At 35.6% G+C, this 18499-nt stretch overlaps 1 protein-coding gene across 1 annotated transcript in view; it reads right to left on the reverse strand.

The window, feature by feature from the left end:
- The window catches only part of Gnb4 (G protein subunit beta 4), a 47370-nt gene that overhangs the window by 12221 nt on the left and 16650 nt on the right, over nucleotides 1-18499 (reverse strand). Inside the window, exons 3-8 of the mRNA XM_026382916.2 lie at nucleotides 11742-11780; nucleotides 10944-11050; nucleotides 8124-8187; nucleotides 6519-6681; nucleotides 4717-4783; nucleotides 4399-4600 (exon numbers count right to left, since the gene is read on the reverse strand). Coding sequence (XP_026238701.1) covers nucleotides 4399-4600; nucleotides 4717-4783; nucleotides 6519-6681; nucleotides 8124-8187; nucleotides 10944-11050; nucleotides 11742-11780 — 642 coding nt within the window. The remainder of the gene's footprint in view (nucleotides 1-4398; nucleotides 4601-4716; nucleotides 4784-6518; nucleotides 6682-8123; nucleotides 8188-10943; nucleotides 11051-11741; nucleotides 11781-18499) is intronic.

Raw genomic sequence — 18499 nt, forward strand, 5'->3', positions numbered from 1 at the left:
AGAAACACACACACCCACACACACACACACACACGCAGTAGTTTTACATTTTTGTGCAGTCAAGTTTATCTTTCCCTTGAGATTTCTTCCGTTGCTTTCTATGAACCTTCTCCAGGTTGATAGCTGATAAATGTTATGTTCATTTTAATTTCATTTTTCACATCTTAATTTTTATGCATCTGGAGCTTATTCGATAAACAGCATTCAGTGTAAGAATCTAATGCAATTTTCTTAATAGTTCAGCAATTGTTCCCTCTGTTAACTGATTTTTCTATTTGATTGAAAGGAAAGAAGGAATTATGGAATGAAATTGACAAATTTTTGCTAGGTACACATTTGATTTTTAAAATAGTTTTTGTAATCCAGAATATACAGTGAACTTTTTTCTTTGGGTTTCTAGATAGCTAAACATACCTCTTTCAAATAATATTTTTCCTAGTTTCTAATGCATCTCTTATTTTCATTGTAATCAACTATACTGGGTGGAAGTTTCAGAATGATTTAAATAACGGTGATAGTGTTACTGCTGTCCTCTTGCTACCAGGTGAATGCCTTTGCTGTGTTTCACAATCCAGGTGTTGGTGGGGTAGGCAGTGTTCACAGGTTAATCAGTTTCTGGAAATGCAAACACTTGTAATGCTTTTTAGGATGGTGAAAGCTTGGTCCTGGTGGAGGTAGTGTCTCCACAGTAAATGAGCAAATTCTTTTCCTTTTCAAACTCCTTGAGGGCTTGATAAGCCTCTCACAATTTCTTCCTTCCAACTTCTAAGCATCCCTTCCTCAGTCATCCCTGACTACAGTGCCGTTCAGAAGGTCCTCTGAAAAGCAAGATTTTACCAAATCCTTACAGCCCACTCACACTCTAGTATTTCTGATCATTTGCTTTCATTTTAATAACAGCAAAACACTCTGTCATTCCTTTGGAGAAAGTCCAACACTAACTTACATGTCCAAATAACTTACATGTCAAAGAAGAAATGAAAGAAAATTAGAATTCTGAACTGAATGAAAATGAAAACACAAAGCATCAAAATTTGAAGGACATAGTTTCAAGCAATACTGAGAAAGAAATTTATAGGTGTAAGCTCCAGTATTAGAAAAGAAAATAGTTTCAAATCAATATCGGTTTCTGCCTTAAGAAACTAGAGAAAGAAAGCAAATGACATCCAAGTTTCATTCAATTGAAAAATAATAAAGATCTGAGTGAAAAATCCATGAAACAGAAAACAGACAAACAAACAAACAAAATAGGGAACATCATTGGAAACAAAAGCTGAGGGTTAGGGATGTGACTCAGTGGCAGAGCACTTGCCTAACATGCAAAAGGCCCAGGGATCCTCAGCACCAACCAAACCAAAAAAAAAAAAAAAAAAAAAAAAAAAAAAAAAACCTCCAAAAAACAAAAGCTGGTTCTTTGAGAAGATAAGTAAAACTGCTAAGCTTCCAGCTAGAACTATTCATTTTGCTAGGGCTGCCATAACAAGGCATCATAAACTGGTGGTTTAAACAACAAAATGTGTTGTCTCACAATTCTGGAAGCTAGACGTTCAATATCAAGAGGTCTGAGGGCTGTGAGGGAAGAGCCCATTAGGCCTTTCTCCTCTGCTTGTGGATGGTCATCTTCTCCCTTCTCTCTTCATATCTGTCTTCTCGTTATGCTCAGCTGTCTTCAAACCTCCCTCTTTCATAAGGACACCAGTCACTTTGGAGAGTGGCCCACCCAAACCAGGAGGACCTCATTTAGGTAATTACATCTGTAATAAACCTGTTTTAACAAGGTCACATTCTAAGTTACTGGGGCTTAGGGCTTCAACATATAAATTTTGGATGGACACAATTCAGCCCACAGTACCAGACTATTTAGGAAAAAGTACAAATTACCAACACCATAAAAGAGAAGGAAAAATCCTACATATTCTACAAATATTAAAAGAATAGTAAGGAAAGAGTATAAACAATTTAAAACCAATAAATTTGACAGTGTAGATGATATGAATCCCTTAAAAGATACAGACTACCAAAACTCACTCAAAAAAAAAAAAAATAGGCCAGGTACAGTGGTGCATACCTATAATCCTGGCAACTCAGGAGGCTGAGGCAGGAGGATTGTAAATTCAAGGTCAGTCTCAGCAAATTAGCAAGATCCTGTCTCAAAATAAAATTTAGGAAGGACTGGGGTGTGTCTCAGTGGTAAAGCTCCCCTAGGTTCAATCCCCAGTACAAAAAAGAAAAGAGCCTACACCTAATATGACATAAGATCTGGAGTTTAAAATCTTTTTGAGGAAAACTTCCTGGCTAGAGAGCTTCACAGATAAATTCAGCCAAGTATTTATGAAGCAATAACAATTCTATACAAACTTCCAGAAAGCTGAATAGGAATAGGAGGGAAGGCTTCCCAACGCCTCCCCTGAGGCCAGCATTATTTGATACAAAAGCCAGACAAAACATTTCCAGAAATGAAAAATAGGGCAATGACTTTATGAACAGGAATGCAAAACTTCACAACAAAAATTTCAGCAATCAAATCCACTAATATATAAAAAGAATAATGCATTATAACCAATTGTGGTTTGTCCCGGAAATGCAGGGGTGCATTAATATTTAAAAATCAGTGATAAATGTCAATTAGCTTGATTTAATGCATTCCATGGTGTGTGTATATATGTATGAACATAACTATGCATTATAAATATGTAAAGATTTTATTTGTCACTTATACCCTTTTAAAGCTGGGGTTGGGGAGAGCCTTGGTAGGAACAGCTGCATTTGGTCCTGGGAATGAAATTAATAATTCCAATTTATAATTATTAACAATACTTTTACTGCCAAGAAACACATGGAGGTCCCACAAATATAAACTCAAGTATAAAATTTCAGAAACTCAGTGAACTATTCAGTGAGGTTTAAATGGGTCTTGCCTACAAATCAGATATTATGGCTTGAGTTCCTAGCACACGATAAACAGTATGAGAAAATTTTGGGGAAATTAAAAGTCACCACTGAATATAACTAGAAAGTGAAAATACAATAAAGTTGGTCATAATTCCATCTGAGACAAAAAAGGAATCATATCTTCTTTTGAACCATTTGACAGTGTGGATGATTCCAAAAGAAAGTCTCAATATTTATTTTAGTAAAGATGGTGATAACATCCAGCCCACCTCCCTGCAAAAAGCAGAAGAAAAATCAATCAATGTAAATTCACCATTTTAACAGACTGAAAAGGGGAAGCTACACACGACCATCTCAACTGATGGAGAAAAGGTACCTGATAAAATTCAATGCCCTTTCCTGATTTCAAAACTTAGTGAATTAGGAATACAAGAGGACATCCTACCTGAGAGACATGCTGGGGTGAGTCCGGAAGGCTGGGCTTGCCAGCTCTAAGACTCTCAAACCAGGCTGACCTCGGGGTGGGGGTAGCAAAATATTTACTTTCTCTGATGTTCTCCTTAAAATCATGTAAAAATGACTTTCAACATGTAAATGATAAAAACTTAACCATATTTTAAATCTGAAAATATTTTCTTATAAAATTAGAATGTCTTATACATCTGTCTTTGGTGACAGTGGTACTTTTGGAAATCCCAGGCACATCTATACACTTTGGCATCTGACGTACATAGGGACATTTGCCTGTGGCAGAGTCCCACATCTCCTAACACCTTCCCCTGGATCCTCACCATTGATAATTGTTTTGAAGGCTATTCAGAATGTCACTTTTGCTTTATCCTATTTATAAACACATATGACTAGTTCATTCTCACATATACTGAGTACTTTTTGTCTGGCTTAATCAACTTACAGTTCTCTGTTTTTTTTGTTTTTTGTTTTAAATGAGAGCTCATGCAGACAGTAAATGGCAGAACTAATATTTAATCCCAAGTATGGCTCACCTCAGAAGCTACACTCTTTACACTAAACAGCTGCCTTTTCATTTGTTACTGGTCTCCCTCCAGGTTGTTCCCTTTGGCCCAAGAGAGTTGTTTTTCTCATCTGAACACACTGCTGTGTTCAGATGAGATTTGGTCCTGCTTCTTCAAGGTGAGCTATCCCTCTAATTTGAAAGGAAACCTGTATTTTGGGTTGGGAGTGTAACTTAATGGTAGACTCCTCACCTATCATGCTCAAGGCCTTGGGTTCAATCCTTGCACCATATAAAACAAAAATAATTCTTATGTTTCACCTGCAAATGAAAACCTCTGGATTAAACTTTTTCTCACATCAAACACTATTATTTGGAAATTTGATGTTAAAAGAGCACATTATTTGTAAGAATCCTTGAGAGCAATTTTGTTATTAAAATTTTGCCACAGAGGTCAAGACTTTAAATGCATAATACATTTTTTAAAAATTGCAATTTCAAAACAAACCAAAACAAAAATGTGATGCACTTACACTGACAGCATTAATATCTGAGACGTGTCCTGTGAAAGACTGTCTACACATTCCATCTCGAATATCCCATAATTTGGAAGAGGCGTCACAAGCACCAGAAACAAAAGTGCGCATGTCAGGACTCAGAGAAAGACTCATGACATCTCCAGAGTGCCCAGTGAATGTGGTGGTCTGCTGGGCAGTTTCTATGTCCCATAAAGCACTGTAATTATAAAAAAAACAAAAAAACAAAACCCTCAATGACCAGTATTGTGTCTGCTGTTAGCTCCTACAAACTACCCTCAACCTCCAATCAGTGTACTTCTGGGATAAACTTACCAAGTTGTATCTCCTGAACTTGTAACAATCTGGCTGTCATCTAAAAAGCGACAGCAGGACAAGTAACCTGCAGCACAGAAAGTAGAAAATTTTAGGTTATATCACTGATGAAATAAGCCAAGTATCACATGGAATAGTAATATTCTTTCAAAAATATAACACCCGGGTGGCGAGTGTGTCTGTATGATCTATAGTTCTGCTTTTCATTACTTTAACTCCACACGGTCTGCAACTAACTTGTATCAACAAGTTCTACTGAGGCACTCAGTACCTCAATAAAATTGGGCACTCTGAAGGTTACAAAGCTGACGACAACATCTAAGACAGTTACCCAGGAAAGAAGATGCTCCCTTACACACCTAATTACAATCCAAGCTGTTAAGAACCTGGGAGGAAACCTTAAAAATGCAGAGAGAAGTGAGAACATCCATGGAGGTTTTATGAAAGATGTAGCATATGAATGCCCAGCGTCTCTCAGTACTTCATAGTATGGAGATGGCAGGGAAATACTGTGCTAGAGACTTTTGTAAAAACACAATAAATAATTTTTATAATGACAAAAATTCAGATGGGTAGAAATCAAAGGAGTGGCAATAAATTCCTAATTAACACCACTAACCAAGTACTACACTACAGAACTGTGAGGTGCACACTGGCAAATAAGGCAAGCCAATATCACACAGTGCAAAATGCTCCTTTCATGTATTATCATACATACTTTTGATTATATAACTGAGTAGAGATGCCACAAATCCCATACTTGTTGCATGGTAGCAGAAAAGATATATAATTGCATTGTCTTTTTATTTTATATTTTTCATGATTGTTTAAATTTTTATAGTAAATTTATCATTTTTACAGGAATAACTGCTATTTTCAAAAGAAAAAATAAAATTGTGGGGAACTGGAAGTAGTACAGTTACTTGGAAAAGCATGTGGTTAGCATGCATGAGGTCCTGGGTTCAATCTCTAGTACCCAAATAATATTAAAATAAAATTAAGGTCATTGATGTTTTATTGTTTTTTGTATAGGTGTTATAAGTTTTTGTCATTTCTTAAGCTTTTTAATATTTTAATTACAATGCCCTAATGTGAAGAAGTTTGGACTTACATATATTACAAGGGAAATTAGTTTATAGTAAGATTAAGAGGTAAGTAAACTGTCCATGAGAATAAAATTTTCTCTGAACAGTTTAAAAATGAAATCACAAAAATATCTACTTGAAGTGAAACTGGAAGTTTTGTACTAATTTAATCCTTAATCTACCTTTTCATTTTTTTATCAGTGGAACCTTTTAATTGTTCCTTCTATATTATTCTTCTCCATGCTTGGCTTACTTCATTACATGACTTTTGTTGCAGACAGTGTGAGTGTACTAGATTTGTTTGCTTCTATCTAGTCTATTGTTTTAAGTGTTGTCAGGAGGACTTTTGGTTGACCAAGTAGTTTTGCAAAGTCTTTCTCCACCTGGTAACATATGAATGTATAGAAGTAAAGCTAAAAATTGCAAACCTTGTTTTACTTGTCATACCCCTTCTGTTGTTTATGAATTGATGTTATTTGAAAGCTTTTTTTAATGTTAAAAACAATCCAAAGAGAGAAATCTTTACAAAGATGCAAAAAAAAATTAAGGTCATTGCATGCATGATTTTTAAAAGTTATCATTTCCCTATTTCTATTCTTTCCCCATTAACACTCATCCTTTAGTCAGTTGAGCCCAATTTGTCATGTATCTTGGGTCAGTGAAGTCTAGGGAAGAAGCAAGGTGGGACAGGAGAGAAGAGTGTTTAGTGATGCTCACCTGTGTGACCTGGCAACTCTCGGCTCACTCTCACGTTTCCCTCTCTGGTTTTTAAGTTATATATAGAGCAGATGTTGTCCAGACCTCCACAAGCAACATAATTACCAGATGGGGCATAAGCACAGGTCATCACCCAAGAAGATCTCAAAGGAATAGCATGCATCTGTGAAACAAATAGAACCCACAAACTATCACTATGGAAAGATTACAAACACAGTCATTTATTTTTAAAATCTACTTACAATGAAGTAAATATTATTAAAATTAAATACATATAAGAAAAATAAGCCAAATAAAAATATGACAACTTGAAAAAGTATTTATCTTTCAAAATTATCAAATTTAAAATACCAATCCACATACAAATGCCTTTTACTATTATTTCTGCATTATTAAATCATTCGGAGTTAAGAAGTATTGTTTTTAGAAATTTCTTTTAGTACAAGCACGGACATAAGGGTGTTCCAATGCTAAAATACCCATCTGAAACATTAAGTGGCACGCAAAAGAAGAATCTCCTCCATAACACCGAACAATAAAAAGGAAGGTAATTAACAAGTATCAGTTTGTTAAAGAGGTTCTTTCACAAAGAGATGACACTAGCATCCCTGCATTAATAGGCACAGATTCTGAGATCTCACTCAAACAATGGTAATAGTTGTGCGTAGATCTAGTCACACCTGTCTGGTGACTTGACTCCAAACTTCTGCAGGTCACATGGAAAAACTGAAGGTGTCTGGAAAAACAAAGCTAAATGCTCTGCATGGGGAATGAACACATCCCATGCCTACTACTATGCTCTTCCTTAACCTAAAATAATGTTTTTGAAGTGCAGTTTTTAAAAAAATGGAGTTGAAAGAGACATGCTTAATGCCCATTAATACAGAAAAACTGTTATATAGTTATCTTAGCTAGCTTTAAAATCTCAAGCAGCTTGGGGTATAGCTCTGATAGAGTACTTGCCCAACATGTGCAAGTGTTGATCAACACTTTTGGTGCTGTTGATCAAACACTGGGTTTGATCAACAGCACCAAAAAAAAAAAAAGTAGTTATTATTTCACTAAATAATTACTGGGATTATTATAAATATAATGGGATTCCTTCCAGTGGATATATTAAGAGAATCCTGTATTTGACCACCAAGAGACCTAAACAAGTTGTAATTTGCCTCTAATCTACTATATCTTCCAATTAGTTCAGAACCAGAAATCAATGCCTAGAGTGGGCCAAGGAAAAGCTTTAGCCATCTAGCTTACCCATCTAGCTTACCCATACTAGAAATAAAAATCTCTGGGTCTTTCACATTAGAATATGGGATTTTAAAAAATAATTTATGTAAAAAAATTTCTAAAATTTCAATATAAATTAGGAAATTCAAGCCAAACACTCTGAACAATATTCCTGTAGTTTGTCCTTGGAAATAAAAAAAAAAAAAAGGACTAAACATTAAAAGCAAACACTAAGCCTAAAGAGAGGATCTAGATTAAAATAAATAAAATGTAATCTCAGAAGGCAAATAAAGTTTGAAGAAAGAATAAAAGAAAGAATTGGTGGACAGCAAAACAAACATAAGATTACTTAGAAGAAGGATTAAGAAATTCTACCTTATTTGTTGTATAGCTATCCCAAATAATTAATTTTCCATCTTGGGAAGCACTTACTAGTAGCCTAGAGGAACAAACACAAAAATAATTTGATACTTAGAGGAAAAAAGAGTTCAAATTAGTTATGCATTGCATTAATGTAGGACAGTTCAGAAAAGAAAGTAACAAATTTTTCCAATAAAAACCTGATACCAAGAAATGTTCTTCCAACTTTTAAAAAATTTATGCTACATGTCAAAAATTTTGAACATACATCATAAAATTTAGCAATTTGACTGAGAATGTCTGTGGCTATGATTCAACATCATTTCAAGTGATTGGATTTATCAGTCATTATTCAAGGTTTTGGTAGACATTAGCTGACTGGCTGTCTCATTTAGTATTACCAATTAAATTGAAAGGCAGTAGAGTACATACAGAATTAAAGGTATACTTCATTCAATCTAAACACACCAACAGGGATCTGTGAGTGCACTGCAGTGTCACAGGTACAAATGTGGCCCTATCTCCATCCTTGAGTTCTCTACCATCTGGAGGAGAAAAGATGTTTGTGTATATTTATAATAAGTCAAGGGAATGAAAACTGTCACAAGAGTGGTATAAAGTACATCCCACAGGAAAATAAAAGAGGAATGAATAACTGCTACTTGAATTAACTAAAATTCAGTTGGTAGAGTGCTTTCCTCACATGCACAAGGCCCTGGGTTCAATCCCCAGCACCACCACCAAAAAAAAAAAAAAAAAAAAAAAAAAGGAGAGAGAGAGAGAATGCATCTTTAAAAATGGAATTAACAGCTAAAGATAGAGAAAACTGTGTATTCTAAGGGTAGGGCTGAAATATGATCAATGACAACAGGTGGAAAAATACAGTGAATGTTTCAGGACTGGGTCTTCCAATTTTGTAGTTTGTGAAAAATAGGAAACATAAGCTAAGAAAAGTAGACCAGGTTTAACTACAGGAAACATTATTTGCTAGACTATGAGGTATAAACTCTTGACTAAGTACTTATTAGTCATTGAATTTTTAATTTTGTTTCACCATGATATAAAATTTAGAAGATTAAAAAAAAAATTACCTTGCTAAGCCTAATCCCCAGCAGCTCATCTGAGTTCCCTTCCCCTTAGGAAAATAACATCATTTCTCTTTTTTCTAGGGGCAGGGTGTGGGGGCGGGTGGTGGTTACCAGGGATTGAACTCAACCATTGAGCCACATCTCCAGCCCTATTTTGTGTTTTATTTAGAGACAGGGTCTCCCTGAGTTGCTTTGTGCCTTGCTTTTGCTGAGGCTGGCTTTGAACTCAAAATCTTCCTGCCTCAGCCTCCTGAGCCGCTGTGATTACAGGCATGTGCCATTGTGCCTGGCTATCATCAGATTCTTAATGTTGTAAATATTAATTTTGTTGTTACAAAAGGGAAGATCTGATAGTGGAGAATAGGAACCCATGGAAAATTCTTCAAAAATCAATTGGCATCATCAGTTTCAGAATGGGTAGGAAGACAATGTGAGGCAGGTTCCTGGGGGACTTGTTTGCTTTTGAGAAAGAAAGGATGACTAGTGTTGTTTCAAGTAACAGGATTTCAGGTTAAAATTCTGCTCTATCAACAAGGCACATTATTTTTACCCTAAATTTTTTTTTAAGAAAAAGAATACAGTATTTGCCTTAGCTTTATGTCAATTATATAATCTTATCTATCCCCTCCTAAGAGGCACACAGGGTATATTACTTCTCTGTATCCCATTTATATCCAAGAGAAACAAGTGAGGGAGGCTTTCTCTGCTTACAATTTTAGTGTTTCTTGGAAGCAGAGAACACATGTGCAACTTTTATTAAACAATATTTTCTGACATTACACAGTAAGATGAACTAAATCAAAGAAACAAGGTGGTCTCTGAGGCAGCAGGCAGATTTACTACTGCCAGATGTGCTGGATAAAGTGGAGGCTGAACTGAAACCCTAGGAACACAGTGAACAGTGGTAACCAACCATATATCCTGTAAGCCACAGGTGTGTCCAGATGTGTATGTGTGTGCACCTGCTGATGCTCAGATTTAATTTGAACATATGCATTTATATGTTGAGTTGGGGGAGTAAAAAAGATGTAGTGAATAAAAATATCCTTGTTTCATGTAATTCGATCCTCTGTGAACTGAGGTAGTAAGAAATTGTAGCAATATCTATTAATTTGCACACAGTGTTCAATATATATTTGCTTATTAACTGAAAGGGTTAATATATAATAAAACTGCTTGGGGCATATTAAAAAAACAAAGTATAATACCCTACTGCAAAAAAAGAAACCCTCTTTGAAATAGTCTTCCCAGCTCATATGATAAAGGTCTTTTTGAGAAGTAAACTGGCTTTCTCGATTAAAAGTTTTTAAACTTTCAGGCTGCAGATATAGCTCAATGGTAGAGGATTCAAGAGCCCCTGGGTTTGATCCTTGCACCAAAAGAAAAGTTTGAATATTCTTAGTGAAAATAAAGTGTTCAGGGGCTGGGTGCGGTGTGCATGCCTGTAATCCCAGTGGCTCAGGAGGCTGAGGCAGGAGGGTCTCAAGTTCAAAGCCAGCCTCAGCAACTTAGCAAGACCCTGTCTCTAAATAAAATGTGAAAAGGGGCCCGGGATATGGCTTAGTGGTTAAGCACCCCTGGGTTCAATCTGCAGTACCAAAAAAAAAAAAGAAAAGAAAGTGTTCGTATTGGATGCATATTCTGTAAACACTTCATAAATATAGTTTGTTTTTAAACAAAGAAAATGCAAATGATGATTCTTAAGGAAAACAATTTGGATGACAGATTGAAAGTGAGAGGCACAAACCTTGAATCATATCCCCAATGCATAGCATAGATTTTAGCTAGGTGGCCTCTCAGCGTACGTCTTGTTCGCATTTGTATTCGACCCACAGAGTCCATATTTGATGTGATCTTCAGAAAGCAATAAAAATGTTATTCTTTACTTTAGATATAGTTCAGGAGATAAACCTGAAATATTCAATTAGTAGGTGATAAAAAGCAGATATAAAATTTATAGTAATTTTCATTCAATATAAATAATTCTGCAAAATCATTATGGGATCAAAATGCTGTTCATAAAAAACTATGGTTAATTTAAAATAACCCTATGTGTCCTTATAGGCAAGACACTTAACTAAAAAGAACAGATAAACCTCTAAACTTTAATCAAATATCAGCTACCCTAGAGTCTAGGAAGGGAAGTGGGGACTGGGGGATTGCTTAATGGGTACAACAATACAGTTATACAAGACAAATAGGTTCTTATGTTCTACAATGAAGTACAGAATATAACAGCCTACCTATTATATATTTTATAAAAAAAAACTAGAAGAGAGGGCTTGAAGCTTCCCAATACAAAGATATAACTGTTGAAGAGAAGGGAAATGCTCATTATCCAGATTTGACCACTACAAATTGTGTACCTGCATCACATCATCACATTGTACCTGTAAATATGTACAATTATTATGTATCAATTAAGAAAATTAAAAAAAGAAAATTTGCAATTAAACACTCATGAGGATAATCTCCAAGTCATCTGTATCAGTGTCAAGTTACTTCATATGAATCACTAAAACAAATTGGGGGGGAAAAACTTTACCTGAACAAGCGTTGCATCATTACATGCTTTCCTGGCATCCTGAAACAAACAAAAAAACATGATTATAATCCATTTAGATGTAGAATCCTCTAGATCTTATTAACACTTTATTGAAAATGTAGATTTGCAAGTAAATTTTTTTTCCATACATATAATCTTTATTTAAAATGATTTTGAGCTGGGCATAGAGGCACCCACCTGTGGTTCCAGCAGCTTGGGAGGCTGAGGCAGGAGGATTGTGATTCAAAGCCAGCCTCAGCAATTTATCAAGGTCCTAAACAACTTAACAAGACCCTGTCTCTAAATGAAATTTTAAAAACGGATAGGGATGTGGCTCAGTGGTTAAGTGCCCCTGAGTTCAATTCCTGATACCAAGGGAAAAAATCATGTTTTAAAATAAAATTTACATAACCTAAAATTAACCATTTTAACCATCTTAAGATATATGATTCAGTAATTTTTAGTATATTTATAATGCTGTACAACCATCACCTGTATCTAATTCTAGAACATTTCTATCACCTCCCAAAAGGAATCCCATCCATCCTATTTCCCTTTTTCCATAATTTCTCTGTGATTGCTAATCTTCTTTCTTTCTCTATGGATTTACCTCATCTAAGACATTTCATATGTGGCCTTTTTAAATATTTGGCTTCTTTTATTTAGTATAATGTTTTCAAGGTTCAGCTATGTTATAGCATTAATCAGTACCTCATTCCCTTTTATGGCTAATATTCCATTATGTGGATATTCCACATTTTGTTTATCCTTTAATCAAAACTGATATGGGTTTTTTTCCCCCACTTTTTGGCTATTACAAAAAATGATGCTATGAGCATTCATGTACAAGTTTTTGTGTATAGTTATGTTTTTAATTCTTTGGGGTATTAAATAAGAGTGAAAATGGTGAGTAATATAGGAACTCTGTCAAACTATTTTTTTAATATTTATTTTTTAGTTGTAGTTGGACACAATACCTTTATTTTTGTTTATTTATTTTTATGTGGTGCTGAGGATTGAACCCAGGGCCTTGCACGTGCTAGGCGAGCGCTCTACCACTGAGCCACAACCCCAGCCCTCTGTCAAACTATTATTCACAGAAGTTATATTACATTCCCATCAACAATGTAGGAGGTTGATTTCTCAATTTCTTCATATCCTCACCAACATTTATTATCATTTATTTTTTAAATTATAGCCATTTTATTAGATGTGAAGAGGTATCTCATTATGGTTTTGCTTTGTTGATCAATGATGTTGAGTACCTCTCTCGTACTTATTATTGGAATAATGTCTATTCCAGGTCTCTGCCAGTATTTCAACTGGGTTGTCACTCTACTGTTCAGTTGTAGTAGTTCTTTATATATATATTGAATACTAAACCCTTATCAGAGGAATAATTGATAAATATTGTCTTCCATTCTTTCAACTGTCCTTTCATTTTCTTGATTGTGTCCTTTAGCACACAAGTTTTTAATTTTGATGAAGTCCAGTTTATCTTTTTCTTTTGGTGTCATATTTAATTTTCGTAATCCAAAGTCAGGAAAATTTACAACTATGTTTACTGCCAAGAATTTTGCACTTTTGAATGTTACATTTAGGTATCATTTTGAGTTATTATTTATATATGGTGTGAGATAGGGGGTCCAAATTCTTTCCTCTACTTGTGGATATCCAAGTGTTCCAGTTCCATTTATTGAAAAGACTATTTTTTCCCTATTGAATGGGTTTGTTAAAAATCAGTGGACCATAAATATATGGATTTGTTTATGGACTTTCAAATTGTAAACCACTGTACAAACTTCTTTATTTACCAGGGATTGAATTTAGGGGTACTTGACCACTGAGCCACATCCCCTGCCCTATTTTGTATTTTATTTAGAGACAGGGTCTCACTGAGTTGCTTAGTGCCTCACTTTTGCTGAGGCTGGCCTTGAATTCGGTCTTCTCCTGCCTCAGCCTCCCAAGATGCTATGATTACAGGTAATGTAATCCCACAGCGCCCCACTCCAACATATTTTTATTTTATGATTTAAAGACTTGCAAAACTGTATCCTGATATAAAATTATTAAGTTGATTTAATAAGCTCACAGTATTCAGAGTTATATTTATTATTAAGGCTTTAGCAGAAAGTAACATTTATTTATACAGGCAACTGTTATTTGTTGCTACTAGGAAGAAAATATTTTAGATCCAATATGCAAAAATATATCTCAGAAATTTTGAGTTGGGGATCTAGCCCAGGCCCTTGCATTTGCTAAGCATATGCTCTACCACTGAGCTATATCTCCAGACACAGTAAAATGATTTTTTTAATGTAATAGCAACAATTTACACTGAGTGACATCCATATTTTTATAACAAATTCCTTCCATGTAAGCAGGTGTTTATGTCTTAATTATTATAAGGTATTCTTTCAGTGAAACCTTAAATTTTTATACAAACAGAGGGAAGATGATGAAACAGAAATCAACATAACAAAATAAGGGAGCAATAAATATATTTTAAAAAAACATTAAAACACTTTATTTATTTAGGTGCTGAGGATTAAATCCAGGACCTTGCACATGCTAAGCATGTACTCAACTAGTAAGCTATACCCCAACCCCAGCAAGACATTTTAAACCAAGTTTGTCAGTTAATAACAAATTTAAGAGAATTGATATACATGCTAGATTTAAGATAATCTCCCCCTCCACAAAGGTTAGTGTAGTATCCTCTTTATTTTATTATTATTATTTGCCTACAGTGCTTTGTATACTCCTAGGCAAAGAGAAGATTTTTACAGAATAAACCCCAACAAAGTCTTTGCAGGATAGACTAGATGGAAGATATGATAATTTTAGCTGCCTTTTCAACCTTCTGGTAAATAGACTATTTCTTTTTTTTTTTTAATAGACCATTTCTATGTAAGAGTGTTTCACAATTAGCTGCACAAAAATGTGATTTGATTCCCTCATTCTTAGCCAAATTGTGGGTTTAGAGATCTCATTTGGCAAGGAATAACTTAGCACACTTTTCTGCAATGAAAAGAATGTCTGGAAATGACAGTGATGACCTGAGCCATGTTCCAGAAATGGTGCAGTTGAAGTCTAAAATTCTGAAAAAAAGGTTCTATGAGTTCAGGTTTTATGAAAATGACCTATCATTGTTCAGGCCTTCTTTCTTGATTCAGTCATCTGGTAAAAGACTCAGATGTGCGTGTCATACCAGGTACCGCTGTAGTCACCGTACGCACAGCAATGGACAAATAACAATTTTTTGCCCTCATAGCATTAACATTAGTATTAATAATACAATTTAAGGGCTGAAAATGAAAATCATTAAACTGCAGGAAAAATCAGTACCAAAATTTAAAACACCATGTTGGAATGCAAAAATTTTACTGACATTTTAGCAGCAGTTAGGGGCAAATTTTCATAATTCAAATAATCTACTCACATCAAGAATTTATTCTTATGAACACTACTATCCATTATAAAACTAAATATAAAAGAATTCCATGCTGTTCAGCACAACAACAAAAAATAAAAGATCTGATATTAATATCTTTGTGCCAGAAAAAAAAAAAAGGAATGTGGCAGATGTGGTGGTGTACCTCTGGAATCCCAAATACTTGGGACACTGAGGCAGGATGATTGCAAGTTTGAGTTCAGCCTGGCAACTCAGCAAGATCTTGCCTCAAAATAAAATTTTAAAAGGTTGGAGGTAGAGTTCAGTGCTGAAGTACTGCCTAGCACACGTTAGGCCATGGGTTCAGTCTGTAGTACCACCTCAAAAAGAAGCAAGATAGGTGACATATTTATTGCTATAACTCAATTACAAAAGAAAACAAAATCTATGTTTTCTTTATTTGTCATTTTTTGAGTTTAAATTTAGTCATATGTTAGGCCAAATAGCATGCATTTCTATCATGCCATGTATTTCCAACATAGTTAGGTAAACACACAGATTTTATTTCTGGAAGGAAGGGGGAAAGAAAAGGAAAAAAGGAGGGAGGGAGGGTCTTTAACTATAGTGTGACATGATTCAACGGAGGAAAAAGTGCCTGGTATTTTATATACACATACTTGAGATCATGGGAGGAGAGGAGTCAGTGAACCTGTGTCCATGACATTGTGCCTGGAATTCTGGTCAGATATGGAAATGATTAAAACAGAATTTTCAATGTAACTAAAAGCAAAAGGGGTAAATGCAAACAAAGGACTAAAATACAGAGCAGATTAACATCAGCCCTGTCATCACAGAGGCCTACCATACGAGTGAGGAGCTGCCCCTCATCAGCATTAGCATAAGTCCTGTATGTGTTATTTAATCCTCAGCACAAACCTATAAGGTGGGCATTGGTATTCTTGCTTCACAGCAAAAACACTGAGTGTCAAAAATGTTAGAGACCTGCCTGCGGCGACACATGATAAAAATGTAATCCATACACGTTGTTTCACCATGACACCAATAAGAGAAAGAGAATGAATCCAAGCACAGGACTCTCATAAGGCTTTTAGAGGAGGAACAGGATTCGATGGATAGGATTCGAGAGAGAAAAATTGGAGCAGAGGTAGTAGAACTCCAGGCAAATGAAACAATTTGATGAAAGACAACAAAATAGGAGAGAGCAACACATGTTCAAGGGATACAAAAATGGCAACCAGGCTAGACTGACTAGAGCACAGGTTGCAGGGAAAGGTGTTAAATATGGCCAGGAGGCAGTACATCCTTGGTGACGGGGCACGGGCCTTACAGTCCAAACATGATGTCTGAGAGATGAATCCGGTACTTACTGGTTAGGTTTCCTTGGCAAGTTATTTGATCTCACTGAGCCTCGGTCTCCTCAACCTTGCCCAATTTTTTAATCTCAATGAGCCTCAGTTTCCTCAACTATAAAATGAATCAATACCAACTTTTCACAGGACAGTGCTATCAGGATGATAGGAGGTGGGCATGTGATCATGTCTGGCCAATCATCATTGTTCCTCTTAACATCTGGAGTACATGACATAAAGTCAGGATGTCAGAGAATTCATTCTGGTGGTTGGCAGTATAGGTGTAGCACCCTAGACTGAAAAATCCAACACTTGGGCACCATCACCATGCCACAAGTGGAAAATTCTACACGTGGCCTCATGTGACAAGTTCCAGTCAAAACACAGATACGCTAAAAATATATAAAATTACCTTCAGTCTATGTGTGTAAGGTATATATGAAACATAAATGAATTTTGGGTTCAGACTTGGGTCCCATCTCCAAGATATCTCATTATGCATATATAAATATACCAAAATCCAAAAAGATCTGAAATCCAAAATATTCCTTGTCTCAAGCATTTCAGAGAACAGATACTCAACTGTAATATCTAATTCAGAGACTTGTTTGTGAAGTCTTCTATGAGCATCTCAAACAAAATAAATCCCTCCTTTGTTCTGACAGCTCTGTACAGACATAAGGTATCAACTCAGAGTTCTTGCTCACAACTAAATTGTTAATTTCCTTGAATTCCTGGTAATAAGTCTGGTTATGACTTCACTCAGATCAACTCTTTATGATGAGTGTTTTTTTAATATTTATTTTTAATTGTAGTTGGACACAATATCTTTATTTATTAAATTTTTATGTGGTGCTGAGGATCAAACCCAGGGCCTCACATGTCCTAGGCAAGTACTGTACCGCCGAGCCACAATCCCAGCCCTGATGAGTGTTTTTTTAATGTGTTTTTTGTTGTTGTTATTGTTTTGTTTTGATACTAGGGATTGAAACTGGAGGAGCCACATCCCCAGCCTTTTTTATTTTTTATTTTGAGACGGTGTCTCCTTTAGTTGCTTAGGCACTTGCTAAATTGCTGAGGCTAACCTTGAACTTGAGTTCCTCCTGCCTCAGGCTCCTCAGTCGATGGGATTTCAAGCATGCACCACCAGCCCAGTATGGTGAGTGTTCTTTACCCTACCCTTGATTTTCCTCTTCCTTTTTTTTCTCTCTCTCTCTCTCTCTCTCTCTCTGGTAATATCTTCATACAGCTTTATTCTTCAGTTTTAAATTAGGTAAGTTATTCTGAAATAGCTATTACCAAAGATACAGATTGGGAAGAGTCACAGCTATATTCCAAGCTACCAGAGATTCTCCCACTTTGTGCTGAAGTTCTTCATCTATATTTGCAAGCTGTTTTAGCTTTTACTTTTCCCTGTGAAAAGAAGCAGGCAGCTGCCAGGCTACTCACAAGTCAGTCTCTCCTCTATCCAGCTCTCCAGGAGGCATACCTACATTCTTTCATTTTTAACTCTGCCTTCTTGATATTCCTCAGTGCCAACAAAGTCCAAGCAAGCATCTGTTTCATTGTTCCAAAGAAGGGATTGTTGGGCTGTCCCTTGGAGAGTGCTTCCTACTTTGTATGAGATTTACAGCTACGATCACCTCTGTCGGAATTGTCCCACAGGCTGCTGCATTTGGCAAACCTTCTCCATCCTTTTATGGCTTGAAGTTCTAAGAGTATTTTAATTTTGCTAAGGCCAGAGCTTGTATTTGTTCCTTATCCTTTTTATTGTCTTGAGCTGATTTCCAAGACTAAAAGAGGTCAGATCTGCCCTTGATCCTGCCTTTTGTAATTTTTAACATTTCTGTGATTTAATGTCTTAGAGATTCACATTTCCTACTCTATCACAGTGTAATGTCTGCCTCACTGTATTGCACCAAAAATCTAGATTCCAGGTGTATGAGTAAGAAGAGAATTGTTTATCTTCCAGCTGAGCTTACAGACATACCTAC

Source organism: Urocitellus parryii, chromosome 2, assembly GCF_045843805.1.
Source record: "Urocitellus parryii isolate mUroPar1 chromosome 2, mUroPar1.hap1, whole genome shotgun sequence".
NCBI lineage: Eukaryota > Metazoa > Chordata > Mammalia > Rodentia > Sciuridae > Urocitellus > Urocitellus parryii.